The 15,853-nt window shown below is 32.4% G+C and overlaps 2 protein-coding genes across 3 annotated transcripts; one reads left to right on the top strand and one right to left on the bottom strand.

Moving 5' to 3' along the window:
• The first annotated feature begins 548 nt into the window (after positions 1 to 548).
• LOC111030690 (zinc finger protein ZXDC-like) lies at positions 549 to 15,007 on the top strand. The gene is made up of 6 exons (XM_022310331.1): positions 549 to 1,137; positions 9,987 to 10,216; positions 10,922 to 11,072; positions 11,154 to 11,285; positions 11,524 to 11,789; positions 12,482 to 15,007. The coding sequence occupies exons 1-6, from the start codon at positions 935 to 937 to the stop codon at positions 13,393 to 13,395; spliced, it is 1,896 nt and encodes a 631-aa protein (XP_022166023.1). The 5' UTR covers positions 549 to 934; the 3' UTR covers positions 13,396 to 15,007.
• LOC111030689 (zinc finger MYM-type protein 1-like) lies at positions 5,005 to 9,771 on the bottom strand. Of its 2 annotated transcripts, none has more exons than XM_022310330.1 (3): positions 9,268 to 9,771; positions 8,971 to 9,073; positions 5,005 to 8,886 (listed from the first exon to the last, which is right to left on the bottom strand). In XM_022310330.1, exon 3 carries the CDS (start codon positions 7,797 to 7,799, stop codon positions 5,808 to 5,810), a length of 1,992 nt encoding a protein of 663 aa, XP_022166022.1. In that variant the 5' UTR covers positions 7,800 to 8,886; positions 8,971 to 9,073; positions 9,268 to 9,771; the 3' UTR covers positions 5,005 to 5,807. The 2 variants fall into 2 exon arrangements, with proteins under 2 accessions (XP_022166022.1, XP_022166021.1); XM_022310329.1 differs by having other exon boundaries at positions 8,978 to 9,073; positions 9,268 to 9,761.
• Positions 15,008 to 15,853: the final 846 nt, after the last annotated feature.

Below are 15,853 nucleotides of genomic sequence, written 5' to 3'. Positions count from 1 at the left end.
GTTAAAAGTAAAACATGTATACACATACCTATTTTTATTTAGAAATTTCACTATATTATTATAATATGGTAAATATTTTATTGAATTATTTAGGTACGCAAGTTTGATTTAAAGTATAAACTTAATCACTAATCGAATCAACTGCATCGTTAATACAATACAAAAGTGTACACGCGTGGTGCTGGGTGGGCGTGTGAGGAGTGTAAATAGTAAAAAAAAACCATATTGTTTATTGTCCGGTAAACATTGCGCACTGTGGATGCCAAAAAAACGGTCGGCGGCCGCGCACGCACGCACGACGAGTATTATTTTTAAACATATAAATATATAATATAATAATACTCTATAATATAATTGAAAATGTAGAGCTCGGCGCGCGCGCGACGCCGTGCGGAGATCGAAGACCGCGGCCGCGGGCCGCCGCCGCCGACACGAACGCGGTCGCACGGGCGGCCCCATCGCGGTCGTTGTCGTCGTGCGCGGCGCGCGAAAAGGGTTTGTCGTTGTCGGCTTTGATTTTATTATTTTGGCGCACGCTGACCATCTGCCATCTGCAGCGGCCACCGCCGTTGTACAGTCGGCCACCGTCGCGCGGCCCAAGGTCGCCGCCACGTCATTTACGTATTTTCGCCTCCTCCGCGTCCGCGCCCACGTCTTTTTCCCACCACGACCGGCTGCAGGCGGATGACTGCCCGACGCCGTCGCCACCGCCGTGGCCGAGCCGTTGCGGCGGTGTCACGTTTCCGAGACGCGTTTCGCTCTCGTGCATTATTCCACTGTAGCAGCTCTAGTCGCCGTCGCCGAGCGTGATTAGCGAAACGATCGCGCCTCTTCGACGTACTAATAATAATAATAATAATAATAATATCATCACCGCGCGTGACGGAAATACGGCGATCGCGGGTTCCGTCGGTTATTATGCGTTGTGGTCGTGATGGAACAAGTTGTCGCGCTCGTTTACAACAACGGCCCGGAACAGCAGCAGCAGCAGCAACAGCAGCAACAGCAGCAGCAACAGCAACAGCCGCCGAGTCCCGTAGTTCCGCCGCCGCCGCCGCCGCAGCAGCCGAGGACGGCGGAGGAAGAAGACTGCGAGGACCGCAGCGGCGCCGCGTTCTTCTGCAACACCGAGTACAGGTGAGTGCGGTTGTATGAAATGTCATAACTCATAAGTATGAAGAGTTTCAGGTATTTGGGTTGAGAGTCCAACCCGACCGAGGACCGAGTGACCAACCGGTTACTTGCGGTGGGTCTCGCAGAGCTGATGGTTCGACGAGTTCCTCGACTGTTGGTTAGGCGTATTAGGTGTATGGCTTACGGCTTATCTACTGTTCTCGTAGTTGGCCATTTTAAAAGTGCCCGCCGAACCGTATTACGATAATATTTTTATAATATTATGCTCGACGCTCGTGGTGGACGATTTTAGGCTTCGGAGATTCGAAAGAAAACAGATTATTGGCATCATACACAGTCACATAGACAGGTGCTGTACGCACCTATAACTACTTGTTATATATAGGTACAGTGGTACGATTTCACGAATACCATGACGACGACGACGACGACGACGACGACGATATACCTCGTTGTAATATTATATTATTATTAAGTTTGCGTCCTGCGCGAAGACCGCCGGGGACAAGTCGTCGCCAGTCACGAAGTTTTTGCTGTGTATTCTGACGTAGCCGATATAATATTAAATTCACGACTTTCGGATCGTCCCACGCCGTATGGTAACTGCCGCGCAGGCTGGTCACTCGAACACATGAGTGTATATATGTATGTGTATACTTGATGCTACATTGCTACAATATTATAATAGTGTGTTTCTATATTCCTTTTCCACTGCACGCCTCCACCCATAAATACTAAATAAAACCGCGACATATTTAAATACTCATTTCAATAAAACAAACGTGTACAATATCCTTCGTACAGATAGGCAGGTACACACATTTTTTAACCCGATAAAAATTAAAAAACCACGTGATTGTAAATATTTTGACTGCAGGACAATATGCTACAGAAGTTTATATTACGTTTTTATGAAGGATATTAGTTTTGTTCACATCACAACGATGAAAATCTGTTCATCATCGTGCATGTTATCTGTTATTATATAGTTCTAGATATTTCACTGGGATAAGTGTTTTAGTTAACTGATAATATGAATCGGATACCTATACGAGTATAAGAAATTAAAAACAGAAACAAGTATAGTATACTTATTACTCACAAACTCCTTTATTGCTGAGCATGTGAAAATTCGCAAAAAAACTTGAATAAGTTTCACACAAACGTTAAAAGATTATACTTCAATACTATTAGAATAGTAATATGTTGTGGCTTGATGAGTCATTATAGTATAGGGGGAAATGGCAAATTTAAATACGTAGGTGTTAATACATTAATAATTAATGCAATATTGATTAAAATAATTTTGACTATTTAAATAATACATAACTTGAGGCGTTAAGAAAAATAATACTCACACTGATGGTATAGAAAAATTTGGCATCTACCTATCTATTTACAATTTTTTTTAAACTACAACTTTAACTTTGATGCCCATTTCATAGGTACATACAATCTTTGAAAGTAAAGTTTCATTAATATAATTATTACTATAGAGTATAGGTTATTTATACATACAAGTATGAGTGATTTTATAGGTCTATCATACATTGAAAATTTTGGAGATAAAATTCGTATGTCACGCTTGGGGCTTATTATTTTAGCCTAATATTTGTGATACAAACAAGACATTTTGCTACTTTTACGATTGAGACTTTTGGTATAATTGTAATATTGTAATTTTTTTTTATCGACATATTAAGTTATATTTTTTGAACTTACGATTTTATATTTTGTAAAAATAAAATTAGTTGATTTGACTCAACTAGTTTTTATAATACTGCAGTTTAAGACAGAATATGACAACTTGCATTATCGTGAGTCATAGGTCATCAAAAATAGTGACCTAGCCAACATATTTTGTTGACTGAATGAATCTGAATGTATTTTATTATAATTTCACGCAACTACGTGGCATCACAAATTGTCCGACTACATTTTTATTTAAGTTCAATATTAAATGAATAAATAAATCAAGTTTAAAATGCAGTCAGTTAGAAATTTCAGATATTTGAGAATTTTTAATACAAACATTTAATAGGTAAAACATTTGATACACTCATTACTTAAGACAATATAATGTTTACAAAAGAATAAACTATTCAGGTAGTGATTTGTGTCATTTATATATAATCGTTAATTTAATAGTTTTAAAATCCATGCAGTTTTACATCTTAGACGTAAATCATATAATATAATTTATATTTATTTATATACACTGATGAAAACATGACTATTGCATAATTTTTTTCTTTGGCGTGTACATTCGCATATTTACTATAGTTTATTACTTTATAAATGTACTTGCAGTAGTGTTCATAAACAACGAAATGATTCATTTTAAATTATAAATTATTCATTACTTTAGGCTAAAACAATACATTTCATACACGATTAAAGTCAATTATAATTTTTTAGTAGCTTGCAAAAATGTGTTGAATATCAAACTTGAGAACCTAAATCATTCATTTGTGTGAATGACAAATGTGAAAGGTATATAGTTACAAGTTCCTCTCTATTGATTTATTCACCCAAATCACAAAATAAATTCTGTTGTCTATTTATAGTATTATATTTCTATAGAACTTCTTCTTTATACCTTGATTGTTTTATATTTTATGGGAATAACTATATTATATCATAGTTAAGTTGATTAATTATTGATCACTGTGGTGCTGCATTAGATTTCTGTGCACTTCACATTGTTTTCCAAAGTCATCTAAATGATATTCATCTTAAAACATAAATGTTTTAAGTATTTTTGAAGCAGATAAAAGTTTTTATTTCTTAAAAATGTTTTGATAATTGTATATCATATGTTTTTATTGTTTATACCGTAATTTGTTTAGAGAAGTGGTTTTCAATTTTTTTGGAATTAACTCAAAATTTATCCCGGAAAACCTATCTCGACCTTTATTTACAATATTAAAAATAAGTTCTAAAAACAAAATTTGATTACAATTATTATAACTTATTACTTAATTAGTATTTAATTAAAGTAAGATATTAAGACGGCGCACAGTGACTATATCGACTGCACGGCGGCGCGGCATATTATATTGCCATGAACTCAGTTTTAATCGTGACCCACCAGTAATAATAAAACATATTTTTATAACGTGCTAATAAGGTTTTTACCTAATCGAATATTATTAATTTTATTTTTTCAAACGGATCTGTACGAAGTAAAATTGAGATTACGAGTGGAGATGGAAAATTAAGAAGAATTATGAAGAATTCTCTTTTCAGATTAAAAGTTCACTTAAGGGGAATGAAAATGAGAATTGGGGTAAAACTTTTTTTTAAATTTAATAAAAAATATTTTTGGATCTTGGGTCTTTGATCTTCGTAAACTAGTCGATAATAAAACAATTTATATATGCATTGTTTCGTACTTTAAGGGCATAAAAACAATTTCCGAGTGCATTACATTCCGAGTCTTATTGATGATAGTAGGTTCATATAATAATAAATACTAATTATATTTTTCTAAAATATGTTACTAAAGGCTCAGCGTTACCACTAATTTTCATAAATTATTATTTTTGTTTCTTAAATTAAAGCCTGAAACAATTTATTTATGAAATAATTAGGTACCTACCTAGGTACATTCATTATTGATACCTATTAGATGATATTATTTGTTGACATAAATATTATAATTATTTAAGTTATCTAGCTGAAATATTAAGAAAAGCCTATAAAACTTTCAAGCCTTATTTTGACCAAAAATATAAATTTTATTTTATGTAGTTTTCTGTACACCGAATACCATTTGAAATTAATTTTTCAAAGATTTTTTTAAATATACATATTTATTTTCTATTAAACCTATAACTATTATTGCAGCAGAAATATAATTTTGGAAATAGTTCAAAATTCGTCAATGTATGCAGTGTTAATTAAATAAAACATCTTACTGCATATATTTTATTATGCCATAAATATTTTAATGTCATGTTTTAAAACATCACATCATTAAAGAGTGCATTTTGTATTTTCTAGTACGTACAATATGATATATACATAACTTATATAAGTACATAGTTAACTTTGCTTGTCTAGTTGTTTGTTGTTAGGTACACTGAACAGATAATTTTGTGGCTTTTATTCAAATAATAGTGTTAAATTAATGTAGGGCGTAGGTACAGTGTGCCTCAGAGGGTTAAGGTATTTACTGTTCAATATGAAATATGAAATATGACTATGATTATTTCAGTATACTTATGCGTTGGGCATAGGCGTGTCCAGACCTCCATGGCTGGGGAGGCCAGTTATAAAATTTAAATTTTTTTACATATTACAGCGATCTATAATATATATCTATATTTGTATCTTATTTTTGTTGTATGAAAATTATACGTATAGCACCTGGAATTTTTTCACCCCGCCAAATTAAAGATTTTCTTGATCTTAAAATTGGTTTTCTTATATGCTATTACAACTATGAACCAATAAATAAGGCCTATTAAAGTATTAACTAATGTGCTACCTACTTAGTTTTTTTTTATAAATATTTTATCAACTATAGGACAGGTAGTAGGTACATCAACCTTCTCTATACATCTTATTACAGTTACTACACAATAAACAATACACATAAAACAGTTATTTATTAGTTTGGTTAAACAAGTAATTTATTAAAATATTACAACTAATAAAATCCAATAAATTTACAATTCCATTCGCCTACTAACTGGTTTTAGTATTTTAAAATGTTCAATGACATCATCAATATTTATATTGTAGGCAGACTCCTGTTCAATACTTATTGTTAATAATGCATCCAACCGGTCTTGCTGCATTGTGCTCCTAAGTTTTGTTTTAATAAAACTTAACTTCGAGAAAGTTCTTTCACAGGAACAGCTTGTAACCGGAATAGTCACAAATTCTTTTAGAATTTTAAATATATTTTGAAATATAATATCTCTTCCAGTTCCATAATCAGCCAACCATTTTATTAAATCATCGCATGTATTTATGTTGTCTTTACTGATTGAGCAATTTGATTTAAGTAATCGAATCTCAGCATCTAAATCATTAAAATCAACTACAAATATATTGGACAAATTTATAAGATCATCATTAGTAACTTCTTGTTTTATCAAACGCGCAACACACTTTATCATATTAATAGTCTCTTGATTAAATCTAATTTCTATATCACTTATCATTCTATCTAACATTGGAAAAAACACTGATATTTTCATTTCTTCTTCTTTATTCTTCATTATATGTTGAGTTTTATGAGATTCATCAATTTTAGATGAAACTCTTCTTCTTTTCAAATCGGGTATCAAAATATCATTATCGTTGCACATTTGAACAGTTTTTTTAAAAATGTCTTGGAATTCTTTTTCATTGCTTCTTAATGACATTAAAGAATGTTTCAGTGATGTAACAAGTTCAACAGCAGTTAATAAATTTATGTTCGAAGATTGCAGATACACACTTACTTTTAAAACTAAGGATAAAATAGGATTTAACATAAGCATTGCAAATATAAATTCAAAGGTTTTCATTTGATTTAATATTCCTAATGCTTTTGCTCTTACATCAGCCTGCTTTGTTCTATCCGAAATTTCTTTTATAGCAACCAACAATGCTGTATAGTTTTCTTTAATAGCACTAACTGCTTCTGCACGGCAGGCCCACCGTGTTGTTGATACAGACTTTAAGGTCTTAAGTTTTAAGTTTAAAGAATTTGCAATTGTTTCCAGAATACCGTGTCTAGTGCAACTGCCTTCAATAAATGAGTAGATCAACTGAATGTTACCAAAAAAATCAAAAGTTATTCTATTTTCTCTCCCAACTGAATCTACTAAGATCAAATTGAGACAATGTCCATAGCAATGAACAAAGAACGCTTTATCATTTTCCTTTTTGAATTTAGCTTGAACTCCGTTTACACTTCCCGACATTGTTGCTGCACCATCAAAGCACATTGATAAAACAGACTCCCATTTTATACCAAAGTCATTAATAACATCACTTATTGCATTAAAAATAGTCTGCGAATCAGTTGACATTATTCTTTTCATACCTACAAACTGCTCCACTGGACATTTTTTCTCATCATCAAAATACCTTAAAACTATTGATAGCTGTTCGTGGTGTCCTAAATCGCTTGTCTCGTCAGCAATAATTGATATTTTTTTATTTTCAATTTTATGTTTTAACTGATTTTTTAGTACTTGACTTATTGATATAATTAGATCATTTTGAATTATATTACTACAGTAAGTCGCGTTTTTAGGACCTAATTCTAAGTGAGATTTAAGAAGAGGATCATATTTGGCCAAAAGTGTAACAATATCTTTGAACAGACCTTTATTGTAACTAGTTTCCTTTTCATTTTTTCCTCGGAATGAACGTCCACCAATACCTATACACAGAGTTATATCAATTAAGCGTTGCATGATTTGTCTATTTTTTAATCTTTGCTGTTCTTTTTGACTGTGTATATGTTCTCTCTCTTCATCTAAAACTGTATCTATTGGCTTTAAATGCAAAAAGTTTGTTAATGAAGTTATACTATTTAAATGAGTGTTTGAAGTTTGGTGTGCTTTAAATTTAGTTGTAGCTAATTTCCAATTATTAAATCCAACTTTTGAATACGTAGACTCTGTATGGCCAGCATTTATTCCTGAAGAATTAGTGAACATCCGACAGGGAAAACAAAAAGCTCTGTCTAATTTCACACTGTACTCAAGCCAATTGAATAATTCATACCAAGATTTATTAAAGCACCGAAATCTGTCTCCAAACTTTGTTCGTGGATACAATTTAAGTTTGGGTTGAAATGGGCCTCGAACAACCCTATCTTTACGTTCTAACTGGGATATCGGTAATAAATTAGCAGGATCATCAGGATTATCAGGATCTAAAATTTTTAGAATTCATGCATAAGATAAACAATTTAAATTTAGTACATTATACTTGATTTGATCATTTAGTGTTTAAAATTTTAAAACTTGTTTTCTTAATAAATTTATTACATAAATAACAACATTTAAATAATATGAAGTATATTATATACAAACATAAATATACAACATTGATCAACACAAATATTATCAGTTAGGTATAACTAATGTAACTAATTAGTAATAAAGTTTATTGATTAATGGTTACTACAAAAGTAAAAAATTACAATATTTATTTACCTAATATACATAATAACAATTTTGAAACATTGAACACAAACAGTTAACCCAACATAGAACATAGACAAAATAACAAATTATTATTATTATAATATTATTTCTACCTATCATTAGGATATACACATGTGACATGTTATGTTCTTACAATCTTACTTATTCTTCTTACTTTATTAACATACATTTTCAATTTTTTTGTTGACAATTGAGTCCTTAGGTCATGGTTAGAATTAACAGATTAATTAACATAAACATAATTAACTAATTAATACAATAATAAGACAGTAACATAGGGGTTAAATACAAAACAATACATAAGTAATAAGTTAGTTACATATAATATTAAGAACAACAATACAAATTAACTAAAACAGCTAACACAATATATTGAACACTTGTAAAAAAAAGTAATTGGGAAACACAAGTGGTAGTTATAGTTAATCACAAATGATATCTCAACACAAAAAAAAAAAATTTAAAGAAAATTTGTTCATACCAGTAGATGCTGTTTCCGATGTTTCCATATTACATGGTAATAATGACTGGAAGTTAGATTTTGACGGTTCAGTTTCACCAGGGTTGGAATTTTCTTAAAATAAATACCATGAAAATTTATTTATTTGAACTTATATTTATATGTAGCTATATTTTAATCATTAACAGTAAATAATACCAATTACCAGTTGAATCTGTTGTAGTATATGAAACACTAGAATAAGGTAAAGGATTGTCTACCTCGGATTCCTCCAACAATGTATATGTATCTGATTGTGTACCTAATTGATTAATACAGACAATTACTTACAAATTCAATAATTTTACAGTGTACTATTATTTAAATTAAATAAACTGATGCAGTTATGTTGTTAGGTATTTACATTTTTTGTGTAAAAATACAAAATATCAAATAAATGTATTGAATTAGTTTAAGGTGTTTATAAAGATAAAAATACTTAATATTTTTACTTACTTGTACTTGGCGTATTATTTTTGAAATAATCAGATATGGTTTTTCGTTTTTTCATGGTTAATGTCTCAATGAAAAACTTTTTGAGATTAAAATCACAATTCTAAATAATCTAACTAATTAAATTATTAATAATATGTTTCGTGTTTCAAACAATATTGTCACATAAGGAAAAAACGCGAGACACGTGTATTATATTATTCAACTATGTACGGAGCAAGCTAGTTGTATTATTATTTACCAAATGATAACAGTGCACTGTGCAGCAGCTACCACCACTACTACGATTTAAATACCGATTATAGACTATAATATTATAGTCACTATAATATAGTCCGTGATTATTACGTAACCCATCTATAGACGAAAACTTTATTGACATTGATAACATTTCTTATCGATCAATTACTGCTTCAGCCACGGATATACTATACTTATAAATATAATCTATAATATATTCTATTATATTCGTGGTTTCACCATTATAATCCAAGAGGTCAAGAACGTCGCTGGGGAGGCCGGTGCCCACCCTGCCTCCCCCGTAGACACGCCTATGGCGTTGGGTAAAAACAAATAATAATACCTAATATATTATGTATGGCGCTTAGGCGCTTTATACTAAAATAAATTATTATAATATATATATACACTATAACTGGTTAGTTCTAACTTCTGTAACTTACAATTACATATAAGTAGTTACAAACATTTTTGTTTTACAGTTTTATCCATTACAACTATCAAACAAATAGTTATGTGCAATATGACGTCAAACCACAAAATGATATTACATTACAAGAAGGGTTTCAAGACGATTTATCTCAAAGTTCATTCAGCAATGACACTCCACCTGACCAGTCTGATACTAAAAGACATTACTGTGAATTCACTGGGTGCAAAAGAACATACAGCACAGTGGGAAATCTCCGCACTCACATGAAGACACATAAAGGTGTGTAAATATTAAGAAATAAGTGCTAAACAAAATGTATCTACTTATACATATTTTAACAGTTATTATGCACAGTTGGTTTATCGCATTATAATATAGTGCATGGTACATAAATTATTTTTAAATTCAGCAGCCGCTTCACGTTATAGGTATTTAAAAATCGTATTTTGTAAAATTATTCTCTATACAACAAATAATGTTTTTTATTAAATTTACTTAATATATATTATATTAAATGTCAGATTATAGTACCGAAATCTCCAGATGTCAAATAGTTATCATTGCCTTACGTTCATTATTTTTTTGGCCAACTAATGTTAGGTTTACAAAAGTAACTAGTTAAGTCATAATTTTTATACTTGTCTTAGAGTGTGGTGCAATGACCTTTTGTTTAAATAAGTTATACTTTTTTAGAAGTATAAGAGTAGGCAATTTGTGTGTTTTATGCAATTATGCGGTACCTTTTTTCAAAACTATAATTTATATTCCGATGGTTTTGTTGTTATTTAATTTTAATAAATTCGCAAAATATTGCTAAATAATGTCTCTACATCTTGGAGGAATAAATAAAAAAAAATCAATTTTAATCATATTTCAATAAATACCAGAATCATTTTTTCAATACAATGTTTATCATTAAGGTTTAAATTTCCAATTTACATACGTTAATACATTGCAATGAAGTATTTGAATATTCATTGTTAGGTGAATACCGGTTCAAGTGTAACATAATTGACTGCGGTAAACCGTTTTTGACGTCATACAGTTTGAAAATCCATGAACGTGTGCATACGAAACAAAAACCATTTGTCTGCACCAAGGAGGAATGTCAAAAAGCATTTAACACCGTTTACAGGTAAAGATTTCGATTATCTCACTCAAGTTATTTCAGTAATATTTTAGAAATATGATGGACCTACGGTTGTTTGTAGTACAGGCTACGAGCTCATCAACGCTTGCACACTGGTGACACTTTCGACTGTATACAAGCAGGCTGCGGCAAGTGTTTTACGACTTTTAGTGATCTTAAGAAGCATTATAGAACGCACACCCAAGAACGACCATACAAGTAATAAACAATACCTATTGTAATATACATATTAAATATTAGCTATGTCATAATATCACAATAACTAATAAGTACAGATGCTCATCTTACAGGTTTATAACGTTGGTCCTGTAAAAGTTTTTACTATATACCTTACATAATATTACGAAATACGTAGAAATCTATTAACAACAATCTTGAACAAATGAACAAATGTGCACGCTTATATTAAGCTTCCGTTTATTGTCATGATTTTCAGATGCGCAGAAGAAGGTTGCGGTCGAGCGTTTACGGCCAGCCATCATCTGAAAACGCACAAGCGGACGCATTCAGCCGACAAACTTTACACGTGCGACCGACCGAATTGCAACAAGTCGTTCCCTGGAAAGGCTAGTCTTAAGACTCACCAGCGGAGTCACGATATTTGGGATGAGTCAGAGACCCTGTCGGATTTTGCCGATGACTTGCTACAGCATTTTGATAGTGAGACCAACAGCACGACTTCGGAATTCTTAAAATATCAAAGTACGTACTTTGCGACTGGTTCAGTATAAGTGGCTCAACCAGGTTTCGCGGGGGTTGGGGTATTAATTTCAAAATTTTTTCTTAACAGATGTTTGGAATTTATGAGTAAAATCTAGGTGAAGTGCATACTTTTTGCTATAACTTACAACGAATAATATAATGTCTGTATAGACCGTAATTACCATACAAATTGTTTAACCATGCGTATTACGTAGAATTCGTAAGGAAAAAAACTTAAATTTCGGAGACGTGGGTCACCTCCTCACTACCTTAGTTTTGCCACTGTTTAGAACAGTACACACCAGAGGTTGTTCCCAAACCTTTTATTGTACGACCCATTTTGAAAATTTTGAAAATATGGCGACCCACAATATCAATGAATGACCTTTTTTTTTTTTTTACCATACAACAGAAAATTAAACTATTTTATTAAATTTTATATAATTACGAAAAAAAAGTATAATAAGTATAATATATAGTATTTGACACGGCCGCTGGTAAACTCTTAATTGTCATACTCACAGATTAGGATTGACGATAAAACTGAATTTGAACTTTGAACATCAACGAAAAGTAATAGATGATTATATTTTTGTATTGCCCACTTTTGGGTCGCGACCCACAGTTTGGGAACCTCTGATACACACTATGTTGACCAGTCAAAATCTAATACTATATCGATACAATTGCAGGCCAACTAGTCATACCGCTGTCGAAGGCCAACATCGAAGCACTAAAGCGATGCGAAACAGCCGAGGTGGAGGTGGATGCATACCTTTCAGGCATTGCAATACGAACTTTCACGGGGGTGGGCACGGATTCGAGCACGGCCACTGTGCAGAAGATGATCCTGGCCGAGCCGGACGACGACATGCCGGTCAAGCTGTCGGTTGAGTGCAACGTTGACGTGCAGAAGGTCGGCCAGGACGCCAACGGCACGATCAGCTTGTGCGTGATGGACAACGGCGAGTTGATGTCCAGCCTGTTGATGATGCCGGTAATCAACGGCGCCAGCTACGAGACGGTGACGGAAGACGATTCGAGTCAGCCCCCGGCCATGTCCATAGCCACGGAGACGGTGCAGGAACTGCAGTTCGTCGACGAGCCCGTCCGGCAGACAGTGACGGCCGTCGAGCAGTCGGATGCCGAATCGGCGGGGGCGGCGGCCGTCGAACTCATACCGTTCGACGACATCCTGGTGTCCAAACCGGATACGGATTTCGCTGTTTGCGAACCGCACCACGAGGTCGCCGTCGACGAACCGCTGCAAGTGGCTGAAGAGTTCAGCGTCGAGGAACTCATACTCAGCCTGGCTGACAACGGGGATCACTGTCTTGACAGTTCGGTCGCTTCGCTCATGGTGAGTCCGCAGCTGGAAGTGTTCGAACCCACATTTCCTGTACCGGCGCCCAGCCTCCCATTGCAACAACAGGTGCTCGAACCAAATTTTTCGTCGGATGGTAACTGCAACAGTTCCGCGGGCAGCGCCGCCGCGACAGTCGCCGGTCATCCAACCGCATCTTGTTCGTTGACCGTGGCCTGCAACACCCGAAAACAGCTCAGGAAGGTGCTCGAACACAGGCGGCCCGCGAGCATATCACACTGAAGCCCAACGCGATGTATCGGAGACTAATGCCGGGTCACGCATATACAATCATTAAACATTTAATGAGTCAATAGTGAGCCAATATGGTCCCCTAAACATTATTTAGCGTCCAATATATTATAATTTAGTGTCTTATGCATCTCCACATATAATCGTATTATTATAAGTTATGGAGCGATTATTTAAAATCGTGAAATGTCCGCTAGGAAATGTACCGTTTATTTTTATACAACGTATTATATATTGTATATTTTTATTACTAAATTAATTTTATGTTTTTTTTTACTCGTTTATTATGTTTTTTTTCAAAGAATTGCCTAGAAAAAATCAAACTATATACTCGAATGTACATTAGGAACGTCCGTTGACTGTATCGAAAAGAAACATTTAGTCCAGTACGTTATCCTCAGTATAAATTTTTATTTAATCTCTATAGCATTTATGATTTAACTTTATTACATTTGTCTCCTAACCCATTAAATGTCTGTAACTTAACGTGTAATAAGCTGTGATTCAGTAACAATTTTTTAGTACATTCTTTACTATAATATATTAGTTACGATTTTACACATTTTTGATAATACGTAGGTAGATAAATTTGTATTATTTATACATATTCAATTATTATGCATACGGTATAGGTACCTACAACCTACTAATATCAATAGGATGGTTTTAGAGGTAGTCTAGAATAAGTTCTATAAATATTATTGGATAGATTTGATCTTCTGGTACTATTTTAGTCTAACAACAACTCAATGAAACTAATGGTTTACCACTGCATTTATATTCTAGTTTAATTTAAATATCATCTCCTTAGTATACATTCATATTATATATCGTATACATCACAGGTAGTAACAAAAAAATAATACTTAAAAGATACGGTTCCGGGACACTATTGGCATGACATAATCCTACATTATAACTCTAACATAATAATGCTTATGTAATATATCTATATAATGTAATCTATTTTGAAAAACAATTTTTGTGTCCGAAAAAATTATTTCATACTGTCAACTTTGTAGGACTAAGCATGTAATACATTTTTGACGTTTAATACATAAACTAAATGTAGTAAGTATAATCAAAATCGGGACCGAGCTTATTATTATTTATAACCTCGAGTAGGCTTATTCACTGTTATTCTACTACAGTGCCAAATTATTTTTACCGGAATTTAACTCACGCAAAACGAAAGTGATACATTAGTTTTGAACTCCTTACTTTTTTATTTTAATTATTGTTAAAAGTGAAAGTTTGTTATTTTTGTGTATTCATAAATGTATTTTTTGTAGGCATACAAAATAATGTTGTAATTTTGTATTTCTGATATTTAATAGATGTAGTCTACGTATTTTATTGTAGACGGATAATACCTCGCTCATTAAATTCTTGTTTTTGTTTATACTTAATTTCAACTTGTATATTAGTTACTGTTGTTTCATAATAAACAATATTGACTTACATTGAAAAAAAATGTTATATTTCAATATTTTATACATTATTGTATAGTATTATAGGTATAGTATAATAATGTATAATAATGAATAGGGTTTATGCGCTATAATCATGATTTGGTAGTGAAATATATTATTTTTATTGACTATTTATTATTATTAACTAAAATATTACCCCAGATGGTTTATACCACTTAGACATAATATTTTACTATTTCTGAATATTTTCATGAAGTTTTCGTGTTGTTATAATATTACTTTGAACGATTGTATTGAAAAAATAAGCTGTTATATACAGTATATAATACACTAAACAATGTTTGATTATTGTTTTAATGAATTTATAATGGTTATACACTTATATGCATATACTTAACGTATATTCTTCAATTTGTTGTTGAATTATAAGTATAATTAGTGCACGCAATATTGTAATGTACTACGTAGCGTTAGTTTTTATACTTTGGATGCTTGCATTCTATATTTATCGATGGTACGTGTAATAGCTAAACCTTATTGATACGAATTATTGTAGTACAAATAGAGAGGGGGGGGGGTAATGTACTAGTTAATTCACGAGTAGGAAACTGTAGTAAGGATAACCGTTGTATGCTGGCGGAATGGTTTTGAGGATTAATCATATCGATTAAACAACAATAATTAATATTATTTATTATTGAGCAAGCCGTTCTCGAAAATAATGGTAAATATTAAAAAAAAAAAAACAGTGTACCTAGGTAATATGCTAATATAATATAATATTTCAGACTCGTTTGTATAGTTAATCGGATCAACGACAATAGTATAGACATCATACAATTTATTATATTACTGTTGTTCTTAAATAATGTTTATCATGCATAATGTCGAAACATTCGAAACAAATGCATAGATAGTATATAATATTATACTAATCGAATAAAATGGCATTTGTCACGCTGAAATGACAAACGTTACATAACATGTGTATTATACTATTATATATATATATATTA

This window comes from Myzus persicae, unplaced genomic scaffold, assembly GCF_001856785.1.
Source record: "Myzus persicae strain clone G006 unplaced genomic scaffold, MPER_G0061.0, whole genome shotgun sequence".
NCBI classification, from domain to species: Eukaryota; Metazoa; Arthropoda; class Insecta; order Hemiptera; family Aphididae; genus Myzus; species Myzus persicae.
The sequence above is the reverse complement of the archived record's forward strand: the minus strand, read 5'-3'. Positions and strand labels throughout refer to the sequence as shown.

Coding starts and splice junctions, on each gene's coding strand:
- LOC111030690 (XM_022310331.1), top strand. CDS start 935: ATGGAACAAGTTGTCGCGCTCGTTTACAACAACGGCCCGGAACAGCAG. Junction 1,138..9,986: donor TTCTGCAACACCGAGTACAG/GTGAGTGCGGTT, acceptor TTTGTTTTACAG/TTTTATCCATTACAACTATC. Junction 11,790..12,481: donor GGAATTCTTAAAATATCAAA/GTACGTACTTTG, acceptor ATACAATTGCAG/GCCAACTAGTCATACCGCTG.
- LOC111030689 (XM_022310330.1), bottom strand. CDS start 7,799: ATGTTCACTAATTCTTCAGGAATAAATGCTGGCCATACAGAGTCTACG.